This window comes from Symphalangus syndactylus, chromosome 9 (genome assembly GCF_028878055.3).
Source record: "Symphalangus syndactylus isolate Jambi chromosome 9, NHGRI_mSymSyn1-v2.1_pri, whole genome shotgun sequence".
Taxonomy (NCBI): Eukaryota; Metazoa; Chordata; class Mammalia; order Primates; family Hylobatidae; genus Symphalangus; species Symphalangus syndactylus.
This window is the reverse complement of record NC_072431.2, coordinates 25,272,938-25,298,199: the sequence shown is the minus strand read 5'-3', so window position 1 is coordinate 25,298,199 and position 25,262 is coordinate 25,272,938. Positions and strand designations below refer to the sequence as shown.

The 25,262-nt window shown below is 36.1% G+C and overlaps 1 protein-coding gene and 1 long non-coding RNA gene across 7 annotated transcripts in view; one reads left to right on the top strand and one right to left on the bottom strand.

The window, feature by feature from the left end:
* The window catches only part of LOC134731404 (uncharacterized), a 61,803-nt gene that overhangs the window by 15,180 nt on the left and 21,361 nt on the right, over nt 1–25,262 (bottom strand). For 5 of the 6 annotated variants that reach the window (XR_010113624.1, XR_010113625.1, XR_010113626.1 and 2 more), the window contains exon 4: nt 3,405–3,488. The exons of the other annotated variant lie outside the window; for it this stretch is intronic. Coding sequence is in view for 1 of the 5 variants with exons in the window: in XM_063609301.1 (XP_063465371.1) it covers nt 3,405–3,488 (84 nt within the window). In the remaining 4 variants the exon portion in view is untranslated. The remainder of the gene's footprint in view (nt 1–3,404; nt 3,489–25,262) is intronic. 6 annotated transcript variants of the gene reach the window in all.
* The window catches only part of LOC134731405 (uncharacterized), a 207,826-nt gene that overhangs the window by 164,857 nt on the left and 17,707 nt on the right, over nt 1–25,262 (top strand). The window contains exon 3 of the long non-coding RNA XR_010113630.1: nt 24,201–24,335. This is a non-coding gene — a long non-coding RNA (uncharacterized lncRNA). The remainder of the gene's footprint in view (nt 1–24,200; nt 24,336–25,262) is intronic.

Sequence of the window (25,262 nt, the reverse complement as noted above, 5' to 3'; positions counted from 1 at the left end):
TATACACACACATTATATATTATATACATATGTGTGTATATATATATATATTGTTTTTCACAAAATTGGTGAAGGTTATATTGAGGAGAGCGAATAGAGGTAAAAAGACCGTGAAATGTAGTATAAAGTAGTATAAAGAGAAGGACCCATGTAGAAAAGAACATCGATATGCAACTTTAGAAGTATTGCCCCACTATAATTAATGTGTATAGATTTTCTCAAGAATGTCGGCTAACACTAACTTAATTCAAGGCCAGCTAAGAGCTTGATAAATGTTAGTGGAATGAATGCATTTCAATTAATATACTAGAGACATCCTGTGTATCAGAATTCAGTCCTTCCACGCTGTTTCACATTCTTTGTCTTCGCTCTCAGCAGTGGGGTGTAATAGAAAGCGTACTTGCTTTGGATCATACAGACCTAAATTTAAATTTCAACTCTGACTTATTAGCTCTGTGATCTTAGCGGTCTCAGTAAGGAATTATTTTAGCATGGTTCTATTCTCACTTTCTCTTTATATAGCAAATATAGTTGAGGTAGTAGTAAGGTGACGATCAAGGTCAGAAGGGCCACGGAAAAATGACAGGATGGAGTTGAAAAGAGTAAGACAGGCCCTTAGATTAACTAAGAGTTCTGATGTGCGGGGAGCCAGCTAATTCCAGTCTTCTGCACTGGTTTCTGCTGACCCCACGAGATCATGACACCACACTTCAGAGATCTATTGAAGCCTTTCTTTTCCTCCCCCTTTCCTCACAGGAGCTCCAAACTCTTTATTGGAATGCTTTTCTTTCTTTCATCCATAGACATTTTTGGCTCACCCTTATAAGTAGTATAATAATATAATATACTAGGTTACTGTGTGAATTAATAAGAAAGCTGAAGGCTGTAGCTCCCATTACTGTTATGTGGTTATGCCTTAACAGTGAAATTTAGAGACAATACAGATACATTTGCTGTCTGTCTTCAGGAGTGATGCCACTATTTGAAGTTAGGGTGGAAAGGTGTTAACGTGGAGGGGGAGATGGAACAGCTCTATCAGAGCTGATGGGGACTTGCTGGTGTCCCATAATCCTATCATTTATAGGGCTATTGCTGCTCTGATTCTCTCTAGGAGAATATGATATAGATGATCTTTCCACTATTGGGTAACCAGAGACATGCAAATATCAAACTTTTTGCTTAGATTTAGAAAAATTTCTATTAAATTTTCTCCAAGTCAGAGACTAGATGAAAATAGGAAGCACTAATACGCACTTAGAATGTGAATAGCCATCTGTGAAAGTCCTGCGAATTATTCTCCAATTTTGCTAATCAAAATAATGTTTGGCAAGAGCTAGTTGATAGTCAAGTAGCCTTTTAAATGATATTACTTAAATCAAGGAAGTTGACTTGGAAAGCCTGTGTTATAACACCATTGAAGTGATTAATGGTATTATATACCTGCTATAGCAAAATTCACCTCTGAGACAAAGTGCTATTTATACAATATCTCTTTTCATTTTCACCAAAGTATTTTAACACAGAAAAAGTAGAATTCTAGCCTCAAGACTCATTTTTGCAAGGTGTGATTTTTTTGGTTGGGTTTTAAGTTTCCATTATTTAAAAAAAGACAGTAGGTGGTATAATTTCATGCTGCTATATACATAATACAGAAATATTTTTGAAATTATGAACTTTTTATAAACAAAAGGTGAAACTAATTACTCTTACATCAATGATAAAGCAAAATTCAGATGCTATTCATGCAAGAATTGAAATTAGACAAAAACTGTATCTGCTTAATGTAATTCCATTAGAAATGTATGCGCTTATACAATATAATTAATTTTAAAAGTTTTTAACAGATTTTTTCCAGCTCTATTTAAGTTTGTGAGATTGAAGACATATGTACAGTTAAATTAGAATCTCAGATAAATAACAGCTATTTTTCAGCCAAAGTATATTGCATGGGTTATACTTATATGAAAAAAATATTGTTTATCTCATACTGGAATTTAATAGAATGTCTTATATTTTTATTTGCTAAACCTGTATCTCTTTAATGGATAATTCTTTTATCTAGAGAATGTTTTTTTTACAAGTTCAAGGAAGAAAGATGTTTTATAATCATTCTAAATAGGATATTTGTACAATGACTAAAGTGATACTTTTTATTTTGAGTCATTTAAAAAATGGAGTGAGGTATGAAGATTTCCAAAAATCTGATGTTAGATTAGAATTCCAACATTTAGGGCAAATTAACAAAATTACTTTGGGATTTAGTTTACTAAAGTAGTAAAGTAGTGGTAGAAGATATTCAGAAATAGGAGAGAGGTAAGAATTAGTAAAATAGAGAAGGCAGTGATCTAAGAGAGGAACAGGAACCATCAATTTAAGGAATAGTAGATATGCTAATATATATGACTTACAGCTCATTTTCAACTTTACTCATATAACAGTTACTATAGTTCAGACACTGTTATAAATACGTTTACTAGATAGTGACTCTTTAATCTTTAAAAACAAGCCTTTGAGTAGTTAGTAATATTAGCCACATCTTACAGATGAGAAAACTGAAGCAAGAAGTTACTTGCTTAATTTTGGAGTGCAAGTAATGGTGGATATGGGATTTGAAACCCACCAGGCTGGTTCTGCTGTCTATACCAAACCACTATTCAGTACTACTTGCTGTCTATGCCAAACCACTATTCAGTACTACTTTTACAACTAATTCTATTTTATGAATAAGATATTGTAACAGAAATTAGAAACTAATATGTATATTGACGTGCAATACATCTTTATAAACTGAAATAATTAGTAACAGAAAAAAAGAACAAAAATAAATCTGCTTTAATTGAATAATTATGTTTTCATGCTACCAAATGAAAAAATGATTGGTGTCTGTCATGAGAAATTAAATCAAAATTTATGAAAATAAGCATATTTACCACAAAACAATAAAACTCCTGCCACTGCATACTAATTTTTAGACATGAAAAAAGAATTTATGAATTTCGGGGGATGAGTTAGCACATAATTTTTCAACCATTCTGTAAAATCACATGTGGCAACCTTTACTTATCTTTAAACTTTTCCAGCGTGATCTTAATGAGCTTGAGTTTTACACACATGTATTAATTCATTAACTTTCCCAAGAGTTAGTTTTTTTGTTCTTATTTATTTATTTATTTATTTATTTATTTTTTATTATACTTTAAGTTTTAGGGTACATGTGCACAATGTGCAGGTTTGTTACATATGTATACATGTGCCATGTTGGTGTCATGCACCCATTAACTCGTCATTTAGCATTAGGTGAATCTCCTAATGCTATTCCTCCCCCCTACCCCCACCCCACAACAGTCCCCTTAGTGTGATGTTCCCCTTCCTGTGTCCATGTGTTCTCATTGTTCAATTATTACCTATGAGTGAGAACATGCAGTGTTTGGTTTTTGGTCCTTGTGATAGTTTGCTGAGAATGATGGTTTCCAGCATCATCCATGTCCCTACAAAAGACATGAACTCATCATTTTTTATGGCTGCATAGTATTCCATAGTGTATATGTGCCACATTTTCTTAATCCAGTCTATCATTGTTGGACATTTGGGTTGGTTCCAAGTCTTTGCTATTGTGAATAGTGCCGCAATAAACATATATGTGCATGTGTCTTTATAGCAGCATGTTTTACAATCCTTTGGGTATATACCCAGTAATGGGATGGCTAGATCAAATGGTATTGCTAGTTCTAGATCCCTGAGGAATCGCCACACTGACTTCCACAATGGTTGAACTAGTTTACATTCCCACCAACAGTGTAAAAGTGTTCCTATTTCTCCACATCCTCTCCAGCACCTGTTGTTCATGACTTTTTAATGATCACCATTTTAACTGGTGTGAGATGGTATCTCATTGTGGTTTTGATTTGCATTTCTCAAAGAGGGAATCCTCCCTAACTCATTTTATGAGGCCACCATCATCCTGATACCAAAGCCTGGCAGAGACACAAAAAAAGAGAATTTTAGACCAGTATCCCTGATGAACATTGATACAAAAATCCTCAATAAAATACTGGCAAACTGAATCCAGCAGCACATCAAAAAGCTTATCTACCATGATCAAGTGGGCTTCATCCCTGGGATGTAAGGCTGGTTCAACATACGCAAATCAATAAACATAATCCAGCATATAAACAGAACCAAAGACTAAAACCACATGATTATCTCAATAGATGCAGAAAAGGCCTCTGACAAAATTCAACAACACTTCATGCTAAAAACTCTCAATAAATTAGGTATTGGTGGGACGTATCTCAAAATAATAAGAGCTATCTATGACAAACCCACAGCCAATATCATACTGAATGGGCAAAAACTGGAAGCATTCCCTGTGAAAACTGGCACAAGACAGGGATGCCCTCTCTCACCGCTCCTATTCAACATAGTGCTGGAAGTTCTGGCCAGAGCAATCAGGCAGGAGAAGGAAATAAAGGGTATTCAATTAGGAAAAGAGGAAGTCAAATTGTCCCTGTTTGCAGATGACATGATTGTATATCTAGAAAACCCCATCGTCTCAGCCCAAAATCTCCTTAAGCTGATTAGCAACTTCAGCGAAGTCTCAGGATACAAAATCAATCTGCAAAAATCACAAGCATTCTTGTACACCAATCACAGACAAACAGAGAGCCAAATCATGAGTGAACTCCCATTCACAATTGTTTCAAAGAGAATAAAATACCTAGGAATCCAACTTACAAGGGATGTGAAGGACCTCTTCAAGGAGAACTACAAACCACTGCTCAATGAAATAAAAGAGGATACAAACAAATGGAAGAACATTCCATGCTCATGGGTTGGAAGAATCAATATCGTGAAAATGGCCATACTGCCCAAGGTAATTTATAGATTCAATGCCATCCCCATCAAGCTACCAATGACTTTCTTCACAGAATTGGAAAAAACTACTTTAAAGTTCATATGGAACCAAAAAAGAGCCCGCATCGCCAAGTCAATCCTAAGCCAAAAGAACAAAGCTGGAGGCATCACGCTACCTGACTTTAAACTATACTACAAGGCTACAGTAACCAAAACAGCATGGTACTGGTACCACAACAGAGACATAGATCAATGGAACAGAACAGAGCCCTCAGAAATGATGCCGCATAGCTACAACTATCTGATCTTTGACAAACCTGACAAAAACAAGAAATGGGGAAAGGATTCCCTATTTAATAAATGGTGCTGGGAAAACTGGCTAGCCATATGTAGAAAGCTGCAACTGGATCCCTTCCTTACACCTTATACAAAAATTAATTCAAGATGGATTAAAGACTTATATGTTAGACCTAAAACCATTAAAATCCTACAAGAAAACCTAGGCAATACCATTCAGGACATAGGCGTGGGCAAGGACTTCATGTCTAAAACACCAATAGATAGCTCTTATTATTTTGAGATACGTCCCATCAATACCTAATTTATTGAGAGTTTTTAGCATGAAGTGTTGTTGAATTTTGTCAGAGGCCTTTTCTGCATCTATTGAGATAATCATGTGGTTTTTGTCTTTGGTTCTGTTTATATGCTGGATTACATTTATTGATTTGCATATGTTGAACCAGCCTTACATCCCAGGGATGAAGCCCACTTGATCATGGTGTATAAGCTTTTTGATGTGCTGCTGGATTCGGTTTGCCAGTATTTTATTGAGGATTTTTGCATCAATGTTCATCAAGGATATTGGTCTGAAATTCTCTTTTTTGGTTATGTCTCTGCCAGGCTTTGGTATCAGGACGATGCTGGCTTCATAAAATGTGTTAGGGAGGATTCCCTCTTTTTCTATCGATTGGAATAGTTTCAGAAGGAATGGTACCAGTTCCTCCTTGTACCTCTGGTAGAATTCGGCTGTGAATCCATCAGGTCCTGGACTCTTTTTGGTTGGTAAGCTATTGATTATTGCCACAATTTCAGAACCTGTTATTGGTCTATTCAGAGATTCAAGTTCTTCCTGGTTTAGTCTTGGGAGGGTGTATTTGTCGAGGAATTTATCCATTTCTTCTAGATTTTCTAGTTTATTTGCATAGAGTTGTTTTTAGTATTCTCTGATGGTAGATTGTATTTCTGTGGGATCGGTGGTGATATCCCCTTTTTCATTTTTTATTGCATCTATTTGATTCTTCTCTCTTTTCTTCTTTATTAGTCTTGATAGCGGTCTATCAATTTTGTTGATCTTTTCAAAAAACCAGCTCCTGGATTCATTAATTTTTTGAAGGGTTTTTTGTGTCTCTATTTCCTTCAGTTCTGCTCTGGTTTTAGTTATTTCTAGCCTCCTGCTAGCTTTTGAATGTGTTTGCTCTTGCTTTTCTAGTTCTTTTAATTGTGATGTTAGGGTGTCAATTTTGGATCTTTCCTGCTTTCTCTTGTGGCCGTTTAGTGCTATAAATTTCCCTCTACACTCTGCTTTGAATGTGTCCCAGCGATTCTGGTATGTTGTGTCTTTGTTCTCGTTGGTTTCAAAGAACATCTTTATTTCTGCCTTCATTTCATTATTTACCCAGTAATCATTCGGGAGCAGGTTGTTCAGTTTCCATGTAGTTGAGCGGTTTTGAGTGAGTTTCTTAATCCTGAGTTCTAGTTTGATGGCACTGTGGTCTGAGAGACAGTTTGTTATAATTTCTGTTCTTTTACACTTGCTGAGGAGAGCTTTACTTCCAACTATGTGGTCAATTTTGGAATAGGTGTGGAGTGGTGCTGGAAAAAATGTATATTCTGTTGATTTGGGGTGGAGAGTTCTGTAGATGTCTATTAGGTCCACTTTGTGCATCTCGGTAAACTATCGCAAGGACAAAAAACCAAACACCACATGTTCTCACTCATAGGTGGGAATTGAACAATGAGAACTCATGGACACAGGAAGGGGAACATCACACACCGGGGACTGTTGTGGGGTGGGGGGAGGGGGGAGGGACAGCATTAGGAGATATACCTAATGCTAAATGACGGGTTAATGGGTGCAGCAAAACAACATGGCACATGGATACATATGTAACAAACCTACACATTGTGCACATGTACCCTAAAACCTAAAGTATAATAATAAAAAAAATTAAAAAAAAAATTAAAATATAACCAAAATCTATAAAAATCCTAGAAGACAACCTAGGCACTAACATTCTGTACATAAGTATGGGCAAATATTTCATGATAAGGATGCCAAAAGCAATCGCAACAAAAGCAAAAATTGACAAATGAGATGTAATTAATCTAAAGAGCTCTGCACTGCAAAAGAAACTATCAACAGAGTAAACAGACAACCTACAGAATGGGAGAAAATATTATATTTGCAAACTATGCATCTGACAAAGTTCTACTATCCAGCATCTATAAGAAACTTAAAAAATTTACAGGAAAAAAGCAAACAACCCCATTAAAAAGTAGGCAAAGAACATGAACGAATACTTTTCAAAAGAAGACATACATGCAGCCAACCATCCTATTAAAAAGAGCTGAACATCACTGATGATTAGAGAAATGCAAATCAAAACCACAATGAGATACCATCTCACACCAGTCAGAATGGCTATTACAAAGTCAAACTATAACAGATGCTGGCAAAGTTGCAGAGAAAAGGGAATGCTTATTCACTGTTGTTGGCTCAGTTCAACCATTTTTGGTTAGTTCAACCATTGTGGAAAGCAGTGTGGTGATTCCTCAAAGAGCTAAAAACAGAACTGCCATTCAATCCACCAATCTCATTACTGGGTATATATCCAAAGGAATGTAAATCATTCTACCATAAAGACACATGCACGTGTATGTTCATTGTAGCACGGTTCACAATAGAAAAGAACATATTCACAATAGAATAGAAATGTAATCTACCTAAATGCCCATCCATGAGAGACTGGATTAAAATAATGTAGTATAAATACACCATGGAATACTATTCAGCCATAAAAAAGAATGAGATTATGTCTTTTGTGGGAACATGGATGGAGCTGGAGGTCATTATCCTTAGCAAACTAACTCAAAAACCAAAAACCAAAAACCAAATACTATATGTTCTCACTTATAAGTGGGAGCTAAATGATGAGAATTCATGGACAGAAAGAGGGGAACAGCAGACACAGGGTCCTACCAGAGGGTGGAGAGTGGGAGGATGAAGGCAGCAGGAATAACTATTGGGCACTAGGGCTTAGTACCTGGGTGATGAAATAATCTGTACAGCAAACCCCTGTTACATGAGTTCACCTATATAATAAACCTGCACATGTACCCCTGAACCTAAAATAAAAGTTAAAATAAAAATAAAAAATAGAGTAGAAAAAAATGTTACTTTGGTGAATGAAAAGTAATTAAGACCCTACCTCAAAGATGATCAAAGTTAAAACAAAATAAACCTAACTTTTGTCACTTTATACAATGTTAATAAAATATACCAAAAAAGATATATTCAATTTTCCTTTTATAAAATAACATACATTCATGAGAAGGAGATAAATGAGTGCGAACTATGAGCTTATATTCAGCCCTGCCCTTGAGCTGATTTCACACAGCACAAAACAACGTCTCTTGATATCCTCGCAAAGATCAGAAAAATGCAGTTCGCAGTTTTGAGACTTATTGTCATTATGCCTCCTTTGTTACTTTTGCTTGGGTAAGACTCTAATCCATCTTAAGTGTATAAGGAAACTTTCTTCCATGTGGTTCTTTCTGAACACGACTTCAGGGTTACCTTGGACTTCTAACTCTCTGCCTTACTTTCAAACTGAAGGTGACAGTATGTTTTGAAGAACAAATTTGAATTCCATTTTACTATGTTGTCAAGCCCCAACCATCCCTTCTCACCCTAATCTCTCTATCTGCCTTATAAAAGGTAATCATAGAAAAGAGCAAAATTAAGCCAAGAGAAGAGACTCTATATCTATATACAATGAACCAATATTGCTTCTGTTTAGCTTCAGGCTCTTAGGACAGCATACAGATTTGAACTGTGAGATTACTCTGTAGACCACCCATTTGACTTGGTTTCATGATCAGTTTACCTGAAGTTATCTATAATCTGTAATTAGTTATATGACCTAAGTAAATTATGAGTGAATTAACTTATCCATGTTCATCATCAATATTATTTTTTATTGACATAGTACTGTAGTTTGAAAGACTAAAGCTTCTTTTTCATGGCATGGGAGTATTGTATAAGTAGATATAAATCTTGCTACTGACAGCATAGTTGACAGATTTTACTAACTTTTTCAAGCTCAAATATCAGAGATTTCTGCTTGAAGAGCAAAATACTCTTCAAAAACTTCATATACATAAGTATGATAGAGTATGACAATAAGAGACATTTGAAAATTATTTTAAAACTATTAAGAGGCCAGGCGTGGTGCCTCGCACCTGTAATCTCAACACTTTGGGAAGCTGAGGTGGGAAGATCACTTGAGGCCAGGCATTCAAGACCAGCCTAGGCAACATAGTGAGACTCCATCTCTACAAAAAATTAAAAAAAAATATAGCCAGGCATGGTGGCATGTACCTGTAGCCCCAGCTATTCAGGAGGCTGAGGTGGGAAGATCTCTTGAACCCAGGCGGTCAAGGCTGGAGTGAGCCATGATCACGCCACTGCACTCCAGCCTGGGTGACAGAGTGAGACACTGTAATTAAAACAATAAAAATAAAAACTATTAAGAATTGAAGAGGAATGTACATTACAAACTAAAATATGGAAGGAATATATCACAATCCTAAGCAATTAGACTGATTCAAAATTATCTTTGCATTATGATACAATTTGGTATACTTCCATATTTAGGCTCATGCTATTTGAATTTTCGGCTATAATAGATAATTCCTAGATTTGTAGGCGGTAGGGAGCTGACAGTTGTTAAGCAATTCATATTTCCTCCAAATGAAATGTAAGGCAGCTTTTTAAAAAATCCACTTTATAGATAAAAAAATTGAGGCCAAGAGAGTTCAGTTAACTTCTCCAGGGTCACAGCACTATTAAGCAGCAAAACAGGATTTGGATGGAGCTTGGGCACATACTTTTTCTTCTGTATAATGCCAATTATACAGAAGAGTGGAATGAGGAAATAAGGAATAAGAAAATATTCAAGTGGTGAGAACAGCATGTTTGCCATTTGAGATATGAATATTTCTGACATATGTGACCAAGAAGGGAATACATGGATGAGAGAATCCTTTCTCTTGCATTCTCTTTTCTAAGGATCAGTGGACCTGCAGGATGGGAGCTATAGCTAGAAAAAGTCTACAGTTTCATTGTCAGAAACAATTACCACTGATAGATTTAAAACCTTTTAAAGGTGTTTCTGTATATTGTGAAAAGCATGATTTTTTTTTTGTGCTTGTGTGTACATGAGATACCTATAACTCTTTTAGTATGGGCATTAAAAAAGAAGATGTGAGATTTATAAGTGGAAGCTAAACCTTGAGTACACATGGACATAGAAAACAACAGGCACTGGGGACTGCTGGGGCAGGGAGGGAGGTGGCAAGGGTTGAAAAGCTACCTATTGGGCACTATGCTCACTACTTGGGTGACAGGATCAGTTGTACCCCAAACCTCAGCATCATGCAATATACCCATGTAACAAACCTGCACATGTACCCCCTGAATCTAAAATGAAAGTTGGAATTTTTAAAAAAGTGAAACAAAGATGTGAGAAAAAGATAAAGGGAGAAGAAAAGAGAGAGAAGACAAGAAAATACATAAATATAGAAATGATGCATAGGGCCGTGCGTGATGGCTCACGCCTATAATCTCAGCACTTTGAGAGGCCAAGGCAGGCGGATCACATGGTCAGGAGATTGAGACCATCCTGGCTAACACGGTGAAATCCCGTCTCTGCTAAAAATACAAAAAAAAAAAAAAAAAAAAAAAAAAATTGCAATGCTGTCTTCATTCCTCATTTACCTCTTTCAGTCCTGATTTATTGTGTACTCAGGACTGTGGATGTTTTCTAAAAATAGGTCTTCCACCCTTTGATATTTTCCCTTTATATACTTAATAAAATATTAATAAAATTAACATATACTCCAATAAAAATGTCAGGAGGCACACAGGAGATGCACAAAATAAAAAGGGTAAATAACTAATAAGCATAAAATAGTCAAATCACGAATAATCCAAAAAATGTAAATAAGAAAAAAACCATGCCATTTACACCTATCAAGTTGTCAAAGACAATATGTGAAAGAAAGTTGTAATACAGAGTATTGTGAAGAGTGTAAGAAATTGGTCACTCATATATTGATGGAAGAGTAACTTGTCAACAATTTTCTGAAATTTAAATTTGGTAATATGTATCAAAAGTTTTAAATGGTACAGTATTTATAAAGCAGTAATTCCATATTTATTAGTATTTTAGGGTAAAATGTGTGATATATAGATGTAATTTTATATACAGTCAGAAAAATGAAAATTAGAAATAATATAATTGTAGAACAGAAGGCAATTGGTTAAAATTAATGACATATTATTTTTACTACAAATCCATGAGAGTTGCCAGCTTCCTGCCCATTGTTGCAAAACATACCATTTGAGTCCTTCAGTTACTCCACATCTGTGGGTAAGTTTGTACCTTTGCCTCCCCTCCCTTCTCCTTCCCTTCCTACCCTTCCTTTCTTTTCCACTCTCTTCTTGCCCTTTTCCTCGTTGTCTCTTTCGTTTTCATTCCCATAAAGCAGCCAAAGTAATTGTGACATTTTGCTCAAGTTTATTCAACTAGAGCACGTGTTGGGGCTGAAATCTGAACTCAAGTAGATGACTCCAAAGCTTGTGCTCTTAAACACTGTTTCAGAGTACTACTGAGTGCTCAAGCCCACCTCTGATTCTTACTGCTGAAATGCATATGTGTCTACTTTTATCAGATTTTGCACAAGTCACTTTTCCTACTAAGATATCCTTCCTTTGCTTTCCTTGATTACTTCCAGTTCTACTTAAATCCTTCCAACAACCATTAGAATATCCACTTCTAAAATATTCATTAAACCCTGTAAATTATAGAGACATTCTCTTCATGACACTTACTATTCACCGGTGGAATATGAGACACTGAAGAATCAAAGCCAAGAATTACTCTCCAGCTTGAAAAACCACCACTGGCTCCCTGTGACTTACAAGATAAAATCTAAGCCTCAGAAACTTCACATCATGTAGACATTTTTTTTCAGTCTGGTCCAAACCTACTTCCCTAGTGACATCCTATGCCACCTGCTCCTTTTTCTCGTTCTCCCCAGCGTGTCCTCCCTACCCAATCCTTCATCCCCCATCTCCAGCAACACAGATCTTCCTCTCACCTCATCAGGTGAAAATTTGGCAGCTGTTTGACATGATGCCTTGAAAAACTGTATTTTGTCCATATGGCTAGCATTAATTTGTGTAAAACTTTCTTGTGACAATCTTTTTCATTGTCTTGCATTTTAAAAAATGTACTTTTCTTTGTAGTGTAGAGGAAAACACACAATTCAGTCAGTGAAAATACCTGTCTGACTTAGTTAATCTCTTCTGATTTGAGAGGATTCCTAAAGGAATCCTTGTATTTTTGCCATTCAGGTTTATTTATTTATTTATTTTAAAATACAGGGAGAATGGCTGCTATCACAATAAATCTGAGTTCTGCTCAAAGGAGTATTTATTGATACTATAACAAAATTGCATTATGTCAGTTTAAATCCATGGAAAATACTGTAACTGAAATAATATATAATTTTATATATTTTCTTTGATTTTTTAAAATAGTTCAAGACATTAATGTCATTATTCTAATATTTTGCTTCAATATATTTATATTCTGAATATAAAAATTACATTGTACAAAATAAGATGGAATACACTTTCTGTAGGTTAGAAGGATCATATTGCACACTGCTGGAAACAAAAAATTATCTGAGAATAAAAATATTAGGAGATAGGAGATACAAAATGCCTTTTTTTTTTTTTTTGAGATGGAGTTTTGCTCCTGTCACCCAGGCTGGAGTGCAATGGCGTAATCTCGGCTTACTGAAACTTCCACCTACCCAGTTCAAGCGATTCTCCTGTCTCAGACTCCCAAGTAGCTGGGATTACAGGCGCCCACCACCACACCCTGCAAATCTTTGTATTTTTAGTAGAGATGGGGTTTCACCATGTTGGCCAGGCTGGTCTCAATCTCCTGACGTGATCCACCCACCTTGGTCTCCCAAAGTGCTGGGATTACAGGCGTGAGCCACCATGCCTGGCCACAAAATGCCTTTTTTATGCTTACAAAGAAAGATGATATCAGGTGCCTCCTGTTTGTTGTTAATAGTTTATATACTAAATTCAACATCTCAAGGTACCTCTGAGACACAGTGGCCTTTTACATTAAGTTTCAATGGTTAGCTGCTGCCTCTTTTCTCTACTTTCAGATAAGATAAAATGCAGTGGCTCACGCCTGTAATCCCAGCACTTTCGGAGGCCGAGGCGGGTGGATCACGAGGTCAGGAGATCAAGACCATCCTGGCTAACACGGTGAAACCCCGTCTCTACTAAAAATACAAAAAATTAGCCAGGCGAGGTGGCGGGCGCCTGTAGTCCCAGCTACTCGGGAGGCTGAGGCAGGAGAATGGCGCGAACCCCGGGGGGCGGAGCCTGCAGTGAGCCGAGATCGCGCCACTGCACTCCAGCCTGGGTGAAAAGAGCGAGACTCCTCAAAAAAAAAAAAAAAAAGATAAGACAAGTTTGTCTGCTTTCTTAATTTGGTACCAATTCATCTAGATATTGGTGTATTTTAGGTTCCAAAATTATTTTAGGCATGGGATCGAACAAGAAACTTCTTTGTAGCAGCATCCCCAGTACTAGGACTTTTTGTCTCTGCATGGAAATCTGAATATATTTATATGTTGGAGTGACATTTCTACAGGAAGCCTAGAGACCTATCTGTTTGCTACATGTCACCAAATTTAAAGTGTAAGTGTGGGTAAATTTCATTGCTTGTTTAGACCTTACAAATATAATTACTCACTGTTAGACAATAAGAAATAGAAAACACTCAAGTGGCTTCCTTATACCTGGGTGTGTTGATTTTGTTTTGTCAATGAGGGCTTTCATTAAGAGCCACTAAAGGTAAGCTTCTCTCAATTGATGTAGTGGTAACAATTTACTCTCTCCTGTCATAGTGAAGATAGAATGAAAAGAACCTGTCCTTCAATCTGTTTGTGGTAGAGATTTCTTTTTTTTTTAAGTATAAACATTGAATTCCTCTGCTTACTTGGAGATGGAAGGTCATTAACAGGGCACTTGAGCAGATTGGAATTACAGTCAATTGAGACGCTGAAACATCCTAAATGGCCTAATGCACCAACTAAGTGCTTCTTAAATTCCAAAACTTTTACTTGAGCACAGCAATCATGATTTTCCATTGCCTTTAGTAAATGTTTTATATCGTTTTATGCGAGGCAGCAACACAAATTTAAACCAGTGTGTTTATGTTTTCTGCTTAGCAACATTACTTTGTCAAGATGTAAATGTAAAATTTGATTATCAGTTAATTATGTATGGTTACCTATTAAAATTAACAGAAAAATTAATGAAACGTAAGTTAGATGGTACTGCTAATGCCAATGCAATTTATTTCGAGATTCTATACTAATTTGTACTATTACTGCTATATGTGTGTAAGTTTTGCACACTCTCCCTATTTATATATATAAGCACACACATACAGGGTATTTAGCAATCAAATGTATCTTAGGCCACATAACATGTAGTATATGAAAATAATGCATATGCAAGACATTTTTTTAGTCTGGTCCAAATCTCCTTCTCTAGTGACATCCTATGCCACTTGCACATATTTATTATGTGATAATAAATAATCACAGCAGACACAATGAAGTACTAAGAAGACCTAAACTTTAGTCCTAGTGTTGTCATTCATCATCAGTAGGATCAAGGTCACTTGAGTTTTCTTGCCTTAGCGTTCCACTAAGAGATGTCTCAGTAATAATAATGAGAGTCTCAATAGATGACCTGCAAGGTTATGTCCAGCTCTAAACTTCTGTAGCGTTATGTGTACTTACAAATTGCTAAAGCCATTTTTTTTCATTTATGCACAAATCCCAGTTACTAAGGTAAATGAGTTAATAGTAAGTTGGGACAATTTTTACAATATGAATTAGAGAATGCAGGCTCTGTTAAAACAATAAAAGAGTGAGACAGGAAGAATGGCAAATTGTGAGAAAAGAATATTTAGTCTTGTAAAACAAACTCAGAAATTGAAGCGATATATTATATGGTGATAGACAGTATAGTGGTAATTAGTTCAGTGCTATGAGGTGCTTGAAAGTCTAGACTTTAGAAGGTGGAAGCTAACTGTGAACTAAGAAATAGGATGCCAGTGGTACAGGTGGAGACATCTTTCTGAGATCAGAGTTACAGGAAAAACAGGAAATGAGGTGGCAATTAAGTAATTGCTGCTGTCAAGACTATATTTTTTTCAAGAAGACAGTCTAGGGCAAGGTCAAAGGTAAAGGTAAGGTTGAAAAATATAGGAATAAGATTTTTTTCCCTAGAAAAATACATCTGAAAAAAACCTCCATAGAGTTTTTACTGGGGCAGCAATGCATACTTTGGAAACATACAAATTCTCAAATCTCACACTAGTAAATAATATGTTTTAGACTCACTTGTGAATACCTGCAATGGCCCCAGAATAGTACTAAGAAAACAGCTTTTTCATCATGCTTTGGTATAAAGTCTACCAAATAATAAAATACAGTCCTTGAAATTATTAAATATATGCTTACACAGTGGACTATTCAAAGCCATTACATACTGGTAAACGAGTAATAAATGATCAAAAGTCCATAACTACAAATTTGTGTAATTCACAGCTGCCACCTTCAGTGGATTAAATAATGTGACTTCTCAACCATGGTCTTTTAACCAATATTTATAACAGCTTAAATAGACTTTTGAGAATCTAATTTTGGATAAATATTAATCTTTGCAAAAGTTCCTAAAATTAATATTTAGGCACTGTTTGTTAAAACATTTCAGTATTGAATACTATTGTTGCAAATTATTCTTTTATTGCATATAAAATATTCTATTTAATGATTAAATTAATCATAAAATATTTTAAAAATGCAGGAAGGTCGTCACTTTTAATGTGTTCATTAATATTCTGTTGGGATTTATTTAAAACAAAATTGTTTCTTCAGACATTGTAAACTTTATTCACTCCCTGGCAGTAGGTGTAAAATAAGAATTTACTTTTCAGGAGGGCAAAGAACATTAGAGTGGGTATCTATCTTTAAGAATTTAAGAGGATGCATTTCCAGGAAAATTTTCAAGGGTGGTTAAGGCATTGAAGTCTTAGAGTATTTTTAACTATATTTAAGAAGTTTATTTTATCATTTCATTCTTAGAATTTGTGAATAAGTCTCATTACTCACATTTCATGACAGAGAGCCAAAAGATCAAGCTGCCTTCTTATAATTTAAAAAGTCTCCATTATTACTCCAGTAGACAGTTGAACATTTTTTAATGCTCTCTCTGGGGGTAAAACAATTTTATTCATTGCATTATCTCATCTGAAACTCTGTGTGGTAAAAGGTGGTATGAAAAGGATAAAATGTTGTGAGTCATTTTCAATGACGTCTTAACCATGCTGCCATTTTGCTTTGCTACCATTTCAGGTGCAATACTTGGTTATTGTTCTAGGTTTTGGTTTTGCAGTACATAGCTCATGCCTTGAATAAACATAATAAAATGTAGAAAGCAATAAAGCATATCTGCCTGAACTACCTTTATCAGAGTAGTCCCTCTCTTTTTACTGTAACTTTGCTATTTGGACTTTGCTATTTTAATCCTATATATAAAAACATAGGAAATGTTGTTTATTAAGTTAGAAAATGTTTTTAATTTCTAATAATTAGAACTCTTCCCAATGGCAATATCATACAGCAAAAAACTTTGTTTCTATTTTAGGGAGCAAGTTAAGGCTATTCAGAATTATGTCAAGCACACATCCATTCTTTGAACAACTCCTTCCTTTCTCCTACTCTCTCAGATTCTTTCTCTAGTGGTTCCTTTCCCTCAGTTTAAAAATATTTTTCCTGCACTAAACTTTTCTCTTGCTCTAAAACTATTTCCTTTCATTCTTCTGACAAATTTTGTCCACTTTCTCTCTTCCTCTCAAAGACACTTACTGAGCAATTGGTTTCATACCAACTGTCTATTGACTAATCCCACATTCATTCTTCCATCCACTGCAACCTAGCTTCTGCTCCCATTTCTCTGCAGAGACTATTCTTGCTGAGGTCATTAGTGATTCAACCCAATGTGAACAGTTTAGTCCTTATCTTACCAGTCAGTCCTGCAGTGAATATTAATGACCATGTTGTCTCTTACAGATTTTCTGTTCTTTTATCGTTCATGGCATGATACTCACTTCTTCTTGTCCCCATTTTTCTTTCTTCTTCTGTCTCTCACACAATTTGACCCTTATGTAACTGCTATTTATCATTATATTGCTTCCTGTGACATTTCATCCATTGTGATGATTTCAAGCATATCTAAACTATATGCACCTGCTTCCCAAGTCTCTACTTCAAGCTCAGACTTTCTTCCACAATTAGACTATATATTACCTTGGACAAATGTTCTACAAGAGCCTGAAACTCCACAAGTCCAAAATGAAACACCATCTTTACCCTAAATGGGCTCATGTCTTATATTCTCTTCCTGATTTGGCAAGATCAATTTCTATTTCATCACTATCACTAGAAGACTAATTCTTAACCTCTTTCAGTCTCTTTTCCTCTCTACACTTAAAACCTCTGAGTACTCTATTTCATCAGTTGTAGATGCATATTTCTGCATGTTTTAACAACTCTGAAATCAGGATGTATTATAACAAGCCACAATCAAAGTATTGTTCCAGTTTGATTAGCAGACATTTTATTACCTATTTGTAACACCAAAAGACATATTGTGTCCTATGGTCCACTCCATGTGCCTTACATTAGGTGAAATCTAGTACTTCACACATCTATCTCAATATCTCCACTTCACGTCCACTCCTCTAATTCAACAGTCCTTACACTGAAAATTACAGAACACGGATGAAATAAGTTAAAGCACACACAAATAAATAGAAAGATATCCCATGTTCAGGAATTGCAAGAATTGATATCGTAAAAATATCTGTACCACCCGAAGTGATCTACAGATTAAATGCAATTCCTACCAAAATTCTCATGGTATTTTTCACGAAAGTAGAAAAATAATCCTAAAATTTTTATGGAAGCACAAAACAACCTCAGATAGGCCAAACCAATTTTGAGCAAGATTCACAAAGCAGGAGCCATCACACTTCCTGATTTCAAAATACATTACAGAGCTAAATAACCAAAACAGTGTGGCACTGACATTAAAACAGATATCTAAAACAACAGAACAGAATATAGAGCCCAGAAATAAACCCATGCATATAGGGTCAACTGATTATTGACAGGGGTGCTAAGAATACACAACGGGGATAGAATAGTCTTCCATAAAAGGTGTTGGGAAAACTGGAAATCCATATGCAAAAGAATGAAATTGTACTCTTATCTTACACCGTACAAAATGTCAACTAAACATGGAGTGGTAAACACTTAAAATGTAAGAGCTGAAACTATAGAACTCCTAAAAGAAAACACGGGGAAAACACCTGGATTTTAAGTTTAGCAGATTACATCAAACTTAAAAGTTTCTCTGCAGTAAAGAAAATAATCAATGAAATGAAAAGGCAACCTTGGAATGAGAGAAAATGTTTGCAATGTGAATATTGCATAAAGGGCTAATATTCAAAATGTATAAGGAGCTCCAACAATGCAATAGCAAAAATAAGCAAACACACAAGAACCAAATAACCAGATTAGAAAATGGTAAAAGGACATGAATAGATATGCAAAGGACCAACAGATATATGGAAAGGTGCTCAATGTCACTAATCATCAGGGAAATGCAAATAAAAACCACAATGAGATATCGCCTCACACCTGTTAGGATGGTTTTAATTTAAAAAAAAATATAGATGCTGGTGAGGATGCGGAAAGAAGGGAACCCTTGGCCGCTGTTGGTGGGAATGTAAATTGGCATAGCCTCTATGGAAAACAGTAAGACTCATGCAGTTTCCTTGCATGTGGTTGGCCTTCTCTCACAAACTTCCATAATCACTCATTCCCCACTTCTTACCTACCTGCCTTGACGAGGTGATCCCCAAACTAGGACCTGAAGGATGTTAATTAGATTAAGAGAATAGCAAAGAATATTTTATACAATATGACATGTGCAAAAATCCTGTGGCAGGAAGGATTGTAAAAAATGACCAGTCTAAGGCTGAAGTAGAAAGACAATGGGTGGGTATAAGCAGAGACTGGAAAGTAATATTGGGACCATAGAATGCAAAGCTTCGGGGATCGTATTATGGAGTTTTCCCCATAACCTTAGGGAAACAGAAAACCACAGGAAAGTTTTAAATGTTGGGCACAGGAGGTCATATGGTGAGATATGCATTTTTTAAAAGTCCTTCTGTCTCAATTGGGGGGAAACTAGACTGAACACAGAAGATCAATTATGTTTCTTGCATAAATTAGGGGAAACAACATGGTGTATAGGAAGAACACAGAACCTAGAGTCGAGCAGACTTGAGATCAATCCAGATCCCAGCATTTCTATAACATTGTGAGGAGATGTAAGAACGCAGAAAAAGCTTGACAAACATTAGCTCTCTTTCACCTCTCCCAAATTAGATTCTCCCCAACAAGGTGAGCAAATAACTGTATGTTGTGCAGAAAGCACATTCACTTTCAAATTTAAAACTTCACCCCAAGGCTTACACTTTTATATCTCAACATATTGTTTTTAATAGCTATAGTATTTCCTATCTTTATACTTTTTGCTTAACATAAAAAGTAAATTCCAGGCCTAAAACTTAATAAATAGGTAGAGGTAAGCAGAGAAGATTACAATTTGGGCCAACCAGCATAAACTCTAACCCCTTAAACAATGCCTCCTTTTATGTACTGCACTTCATATGGGTATCAGAGTAGAACTGTGTAATGACAGCCCTAATAGCTACCAGTCGTAAAGAAACAACAGAAGAACAAATGTTGAGACTTGAAAGTTGGAAGGATCAATAGCTAGATAGCATTTGTTATATGAGAGCTGAAATTAGATCTTCAAAGAAATACTGCCGAAAGCAAAATTAATTAGGTAATTTAGTATACCCCCAAAATAACTTACTTTAAGATTTGAGTCCCAACATGCACTATATATTTCTGTCACTACTAATCTGGTTTAAAGGACTTATCCACTCCAAACTTTGTTTATCTTCCGGCCATTTTATAGTTTAGGATACCCTCTCTAGTATAACTTTTACTAAATATCCTCTTTTTTGAGGATGTGTGTGTTTCAACTTCTCTGTGTAAGTTTCTTAAAGTCAGATAATATTTATCTTTTTATCCCTAGCCTCTAGAAAATCATGTCGAACATGGTGAATACTTTTACAGATACTAGTTGGCCAGGTAAACATGTCAATTAATTTGGAGAGTCTCTGTTTAAATACCATTCAAGTATCACCTCTTCTGAAAGTCCTTTACTATCTACTTTTACCTTTCTCTTTTTTTCTCCATGGTGTATATTGTTTTCTGCATTTCTATGCATTGTGCACTTATTTGTTGCCTGTCTCCCTGACCAGAACACGTACTGCATGAGGGCAGGCACTTCGTATTCCTCTCATCTATATCCCCAGGGACTCACACGGAATAGATGCTCAAATATATTTGGTAAATGAATGAAATACAGATTTAGTGTTTTCTCAGTGTTAACTTTTCATATTTGTCAGTACTTGAAAATATAACAGCATTATTCTAGGAAATTGATATTATCTCATTGTTGTGATGTATTAGGGCTCTCTAGAGAAAAAGAATATATATATAGTTTTTGTTGTTTTTTCTTCAACTTTTATTTTAAGTTCAGAGGTACATGTATAGGACATGCAGGTTTGTTACATATGTAAACAAGTGCCATGGTGGTTTGCTGCACAGACCAACCCATCACCTAGGTATTAAGCCCGGCAACCATTAGCTGTTCTTCTTGATGCTCTTCGCCTCTCCACCAGATCCCCGCCTACAGGACCCAGTGTGTGTTGTTCCCCGCCATGTGTCCATGTGGTCTCGTTATTCAGCTCCCACTTGTAAGCGAGAACATGCCGTGTTTGGTTTTCTGTTCCTGCATTAGTTTGCTGACCATAATCGCTTCCAGCTCCATCCATGTCCCTACAAAGGACATAATAATCCATGGTTTATGTGTGCTACCTTTTCTTTATCTAGTGTATCATTGATGGATATTTAAGTCGATTTCATGTCCTTGCTATTGTGAATTGTGCTGCAATGAAAATACTCATGCATGTATCTTTATAGCAGAATGATTCCTCTGGGTATGTACCCAGTAATGAATGAGATTGCTGAGTCAATTTTTTCTGCCTCTAGGTCTTTGAGAAATCACCACACTGTCGTCCACAATGGTTGAACTAATTTACACTCCCACCAACGATGTAAAAGTGTTCTTTTTTCTCAGCAACTTCACCAGCATCTATAGTTTTTTGAATTTTTAATAATAGCTATTCTGACTGACATGAGATGGCATCTCCTTCTGGTTTTGCTTTGCATTTCTCTAATGATCAGTGATATTAAGCTTTTTTTCATATGTTTATTGGCTGCATGTGTCTCTTCTTTTGAGAAGTGTCTGTTCATGTCCTCTGCTTGCTTTTTAATGGGGTTGTTTTTTTCTTGTAAATTTGTTTAAGTTCCTCATAGACTCTGGATATTAGACCTTTGTCAGATGGATAGATTGCGAAAATTTTCTTCCATTCTATAGGTTGTCTGTTCACTCTGATGATAGCTTCTTTTGCTGTGGAAACAGTGTGTGTATAAATATATACATATCTGTGTATATATATGTATGCATGTATATATATCACACATATACACACACATTCTGTTGGTTCCCCCTTTCTCTCTCTCGAGGTAGAGATAGGGAAAGGTTTAGATATATATCTCTGTCCATCTAGAGACATTTATTTTAAGGAAATTATTTATGCATTTGTGAGGCCTGGAAAATCTGAAATGTTCTGGACAGGCCCACAGGCTGCTATTCTTGCAATTCCTCCTTCTTCCAAGGATCTCAGTCTTTTGTCTTAAAGCCTTCAACTGATTGGATGAGGCTCACCCACATTATGGGAGGTAATCTGCTTTACTCAAAATCAACCGATTTAAATACTAATCACATCTCATACCTTCAAAGAAACATCTAGCCTGGCATTTGGCCGAACAGCTGAGCACTATAGCCTACCTAAGTTGACACATAAAATTAACCATCACATGGGAGAAGAAACCTAATATCTAAGTCTTGTTTCTATCCCCTGGATTGCCAAAAGGAAGCCTAAAAGCTGCTCGCACAGCTGCCGCCAGCAGAGGGCACCCTGAGGCACAGGTTTTGAGGGTCTCAAGTCTGTGCTCTACCTACTCTGTGTGGTCTGCAGCCCAACAGCACCTACACCACCTGGGACCTTGTTAGCGGTGCAGAATCTCAGGCCCCATCCCAGGGCTAGTGAATTAGAAACTGCATGTTAACAAGGTCGCCATGGCATTACTATGCACATTAAGCAACTGCAATGTTCTTCCCAGGAAATTCCAGACAAAGAAATCTATCTTAATATTCCACACCCTCCATTTTGCATTGTGGGCCACCACATAGGATAGAAAAGATACTTGTGCTGGTTGGCCTTTCTGCCTTTCTTTATTTAGAGAGAACACTTGGGCTCAATGAAAATCAGCACCATGTCAGACGCATGAGAAGTAGGCATAGCCTTCACTTCAAGATAAGCCTTCAAGGAAGAAGCAGCCAGGTAGAAGGCCGACTATGGTGCCTGTTGAAAGACAGGTTCTTGATGTGAGTGCAACAGTTTCTAGCCACTGTGGCCTTGAAAAGTGTTTTTCCTTTGGATGTAGCTTCCTTATCTATATATTGGGACATTTGGATTAGCTCATAATCTTTAAACTGACTTCAAGCCCCGATATTCTGCTATTAGCTGAAATGATATGCAGCAAAAAAAAAAAAAAGAAAAAAACTGTGAAAACGTATGGTAAGAGGTAAGGTAATGATGAAGATGACAACTGAATTTAGCTGCTGGGTGTTCTCATGGAAGAGGTAGCTTTTACTATATGGTATTATAGAATCACTGGTGTGTTTTATTGCACAAGAAGAATTTCAAAGTCCCACTAAATGTCTACTCATAAGATTTAACAAATTCTGAAATTTTATCTGTGAATTAAGAAAAAGTCAGTTTTGTAAACATATGCATACACTGATGAAGAGACTTTTTTGGGAGACAATTTTTGCCTGGGTATAGATGGAGAGAGTATGCACACACTTTGAATGAGATGGAAGAAGAATGAGAGTTTCTGGAGGAAATAAAATGGCTGAAAAATTAGATTTATATATAACATGTATGTGTGTGTGTGTGTGTATATATACACGTGTGTATATATACACACACACATATATATGTGTGCATATATATACACACACATATATATATGTGTGCATATATATACACACACATATATATGTGTGCATATATATACACACACATACATATATATATGTGTGCATATATATACACACATACATACACATACACATGTATGTACATATATGTATGTATATATGTACATATATGTATGTGTATATGTACATATATGTATGTGTATATATATGTACATATATATAAAAGAAGGTGCCAATCCAGGGGTTTTGGGTTGAGTGGTTTTGGATATGCCACAATATATGATTATGATGTATGATGAGCAAGTGCTGGTCTCTAGAGTCTCAGAATTAACTAAAACCTAATTATTATATGATCTTAGGCCTGACTGTGATTGGAAACACTAGGATCTTAGATCGAGTTATTCTATGTAAATTTAACAAAATGAAGCTTCTAAGAAGGAACTGCACTAAAGATTTGATGGGTCATGAGGTGAGGTGGTATAATTAATACATTCACCCAGGTGCATTGACTTCAGTGTGGGAATTCTTTCCTTCACCATCCACATTTATTCAATTAGCAAATCTCTTTTCTTCGAAATTGACCTTAATTCTCTCTCTCTCCATGTTCCTCTATGTACAGGGCTACCTTAATGAGCAGCCAGGATGCCATCATCTCTGACCTGAATGACAATAACCTCCAAACCAGCCTTTGCATACTCCTTCCTGCTGCTCTGCAGTCCACTTCCATAGACCAGCCAACTGAATCTCCTTATAGGTAAAACCCTGTCACACCTCTCCATTTTTAAATTTCCTATCAGACTTAGAATTCTAACTAAATTTGTCTCTGTGGCCAATCCTGTCTCTAACGTCAGATTTCAATTTCCTGATCATTCAACATTTTTTCAGACACATCGACCTCTGCCATTTGCCACATACCAGATTCTTCTCTGCCCAAGAGTGTCCCCTTATGTAGGTATCTGCTCAAAACATCCTTTGCTGTTCTCCGTATGGTGGGTTACTTCTCACCCTCCAGGAAATATTGTGCTTTAAGCCATCAAATAACCTATTATTAGAAAGGATTTGAACTCACCGTCCAACATGTCTTGAGTAAAAGGATAGACAACTTTTTAATTCCAAATTTCCTTTGGCATATTCTGTTATTTATTTGGTTATCGATATTTGAAGTATAATTCCAATATTTCCCTTTCTATGCAGTCGTTTCACTCATGAAAACTATAAATCAGCAATGTTTTTGCCTTGTGTATTCATATGTACTGAGACTGCCATTTTCTCAAAGTACTCAGTTTATAAAAGCCAGGAATGCATACAAACTATTTAACAAGGAAAGAGACTATTATGATTTTCAATCAACTGGCTGGATTCTTTGTTCTCTAAACACCTTCAGTGACTTTTCTCAAGAAAATTTTCCCACCCAAATTAGGGTAAGAGCTATGAATGTATAAAACAGGGAATGGGCATGGCAGAAGGAACCAGATTTGTGTTGGTTTCAGGGAAGGCCTTTCTGGGTGACATTTAAGCTTAAGACCTAAAGTTGGAGAAGGAGTCAGCCAAGAAATAAGAAAACGGAAGAGTGTTTCGGACAGAGAAGAGCATGCCTAAAGATATTGAGGGAAGGAGTCTGGCATTTCCTAGGAGCTGAATGAGGAGGTGTGGGTGAAAAACAGCACACATAAGGGGTGGA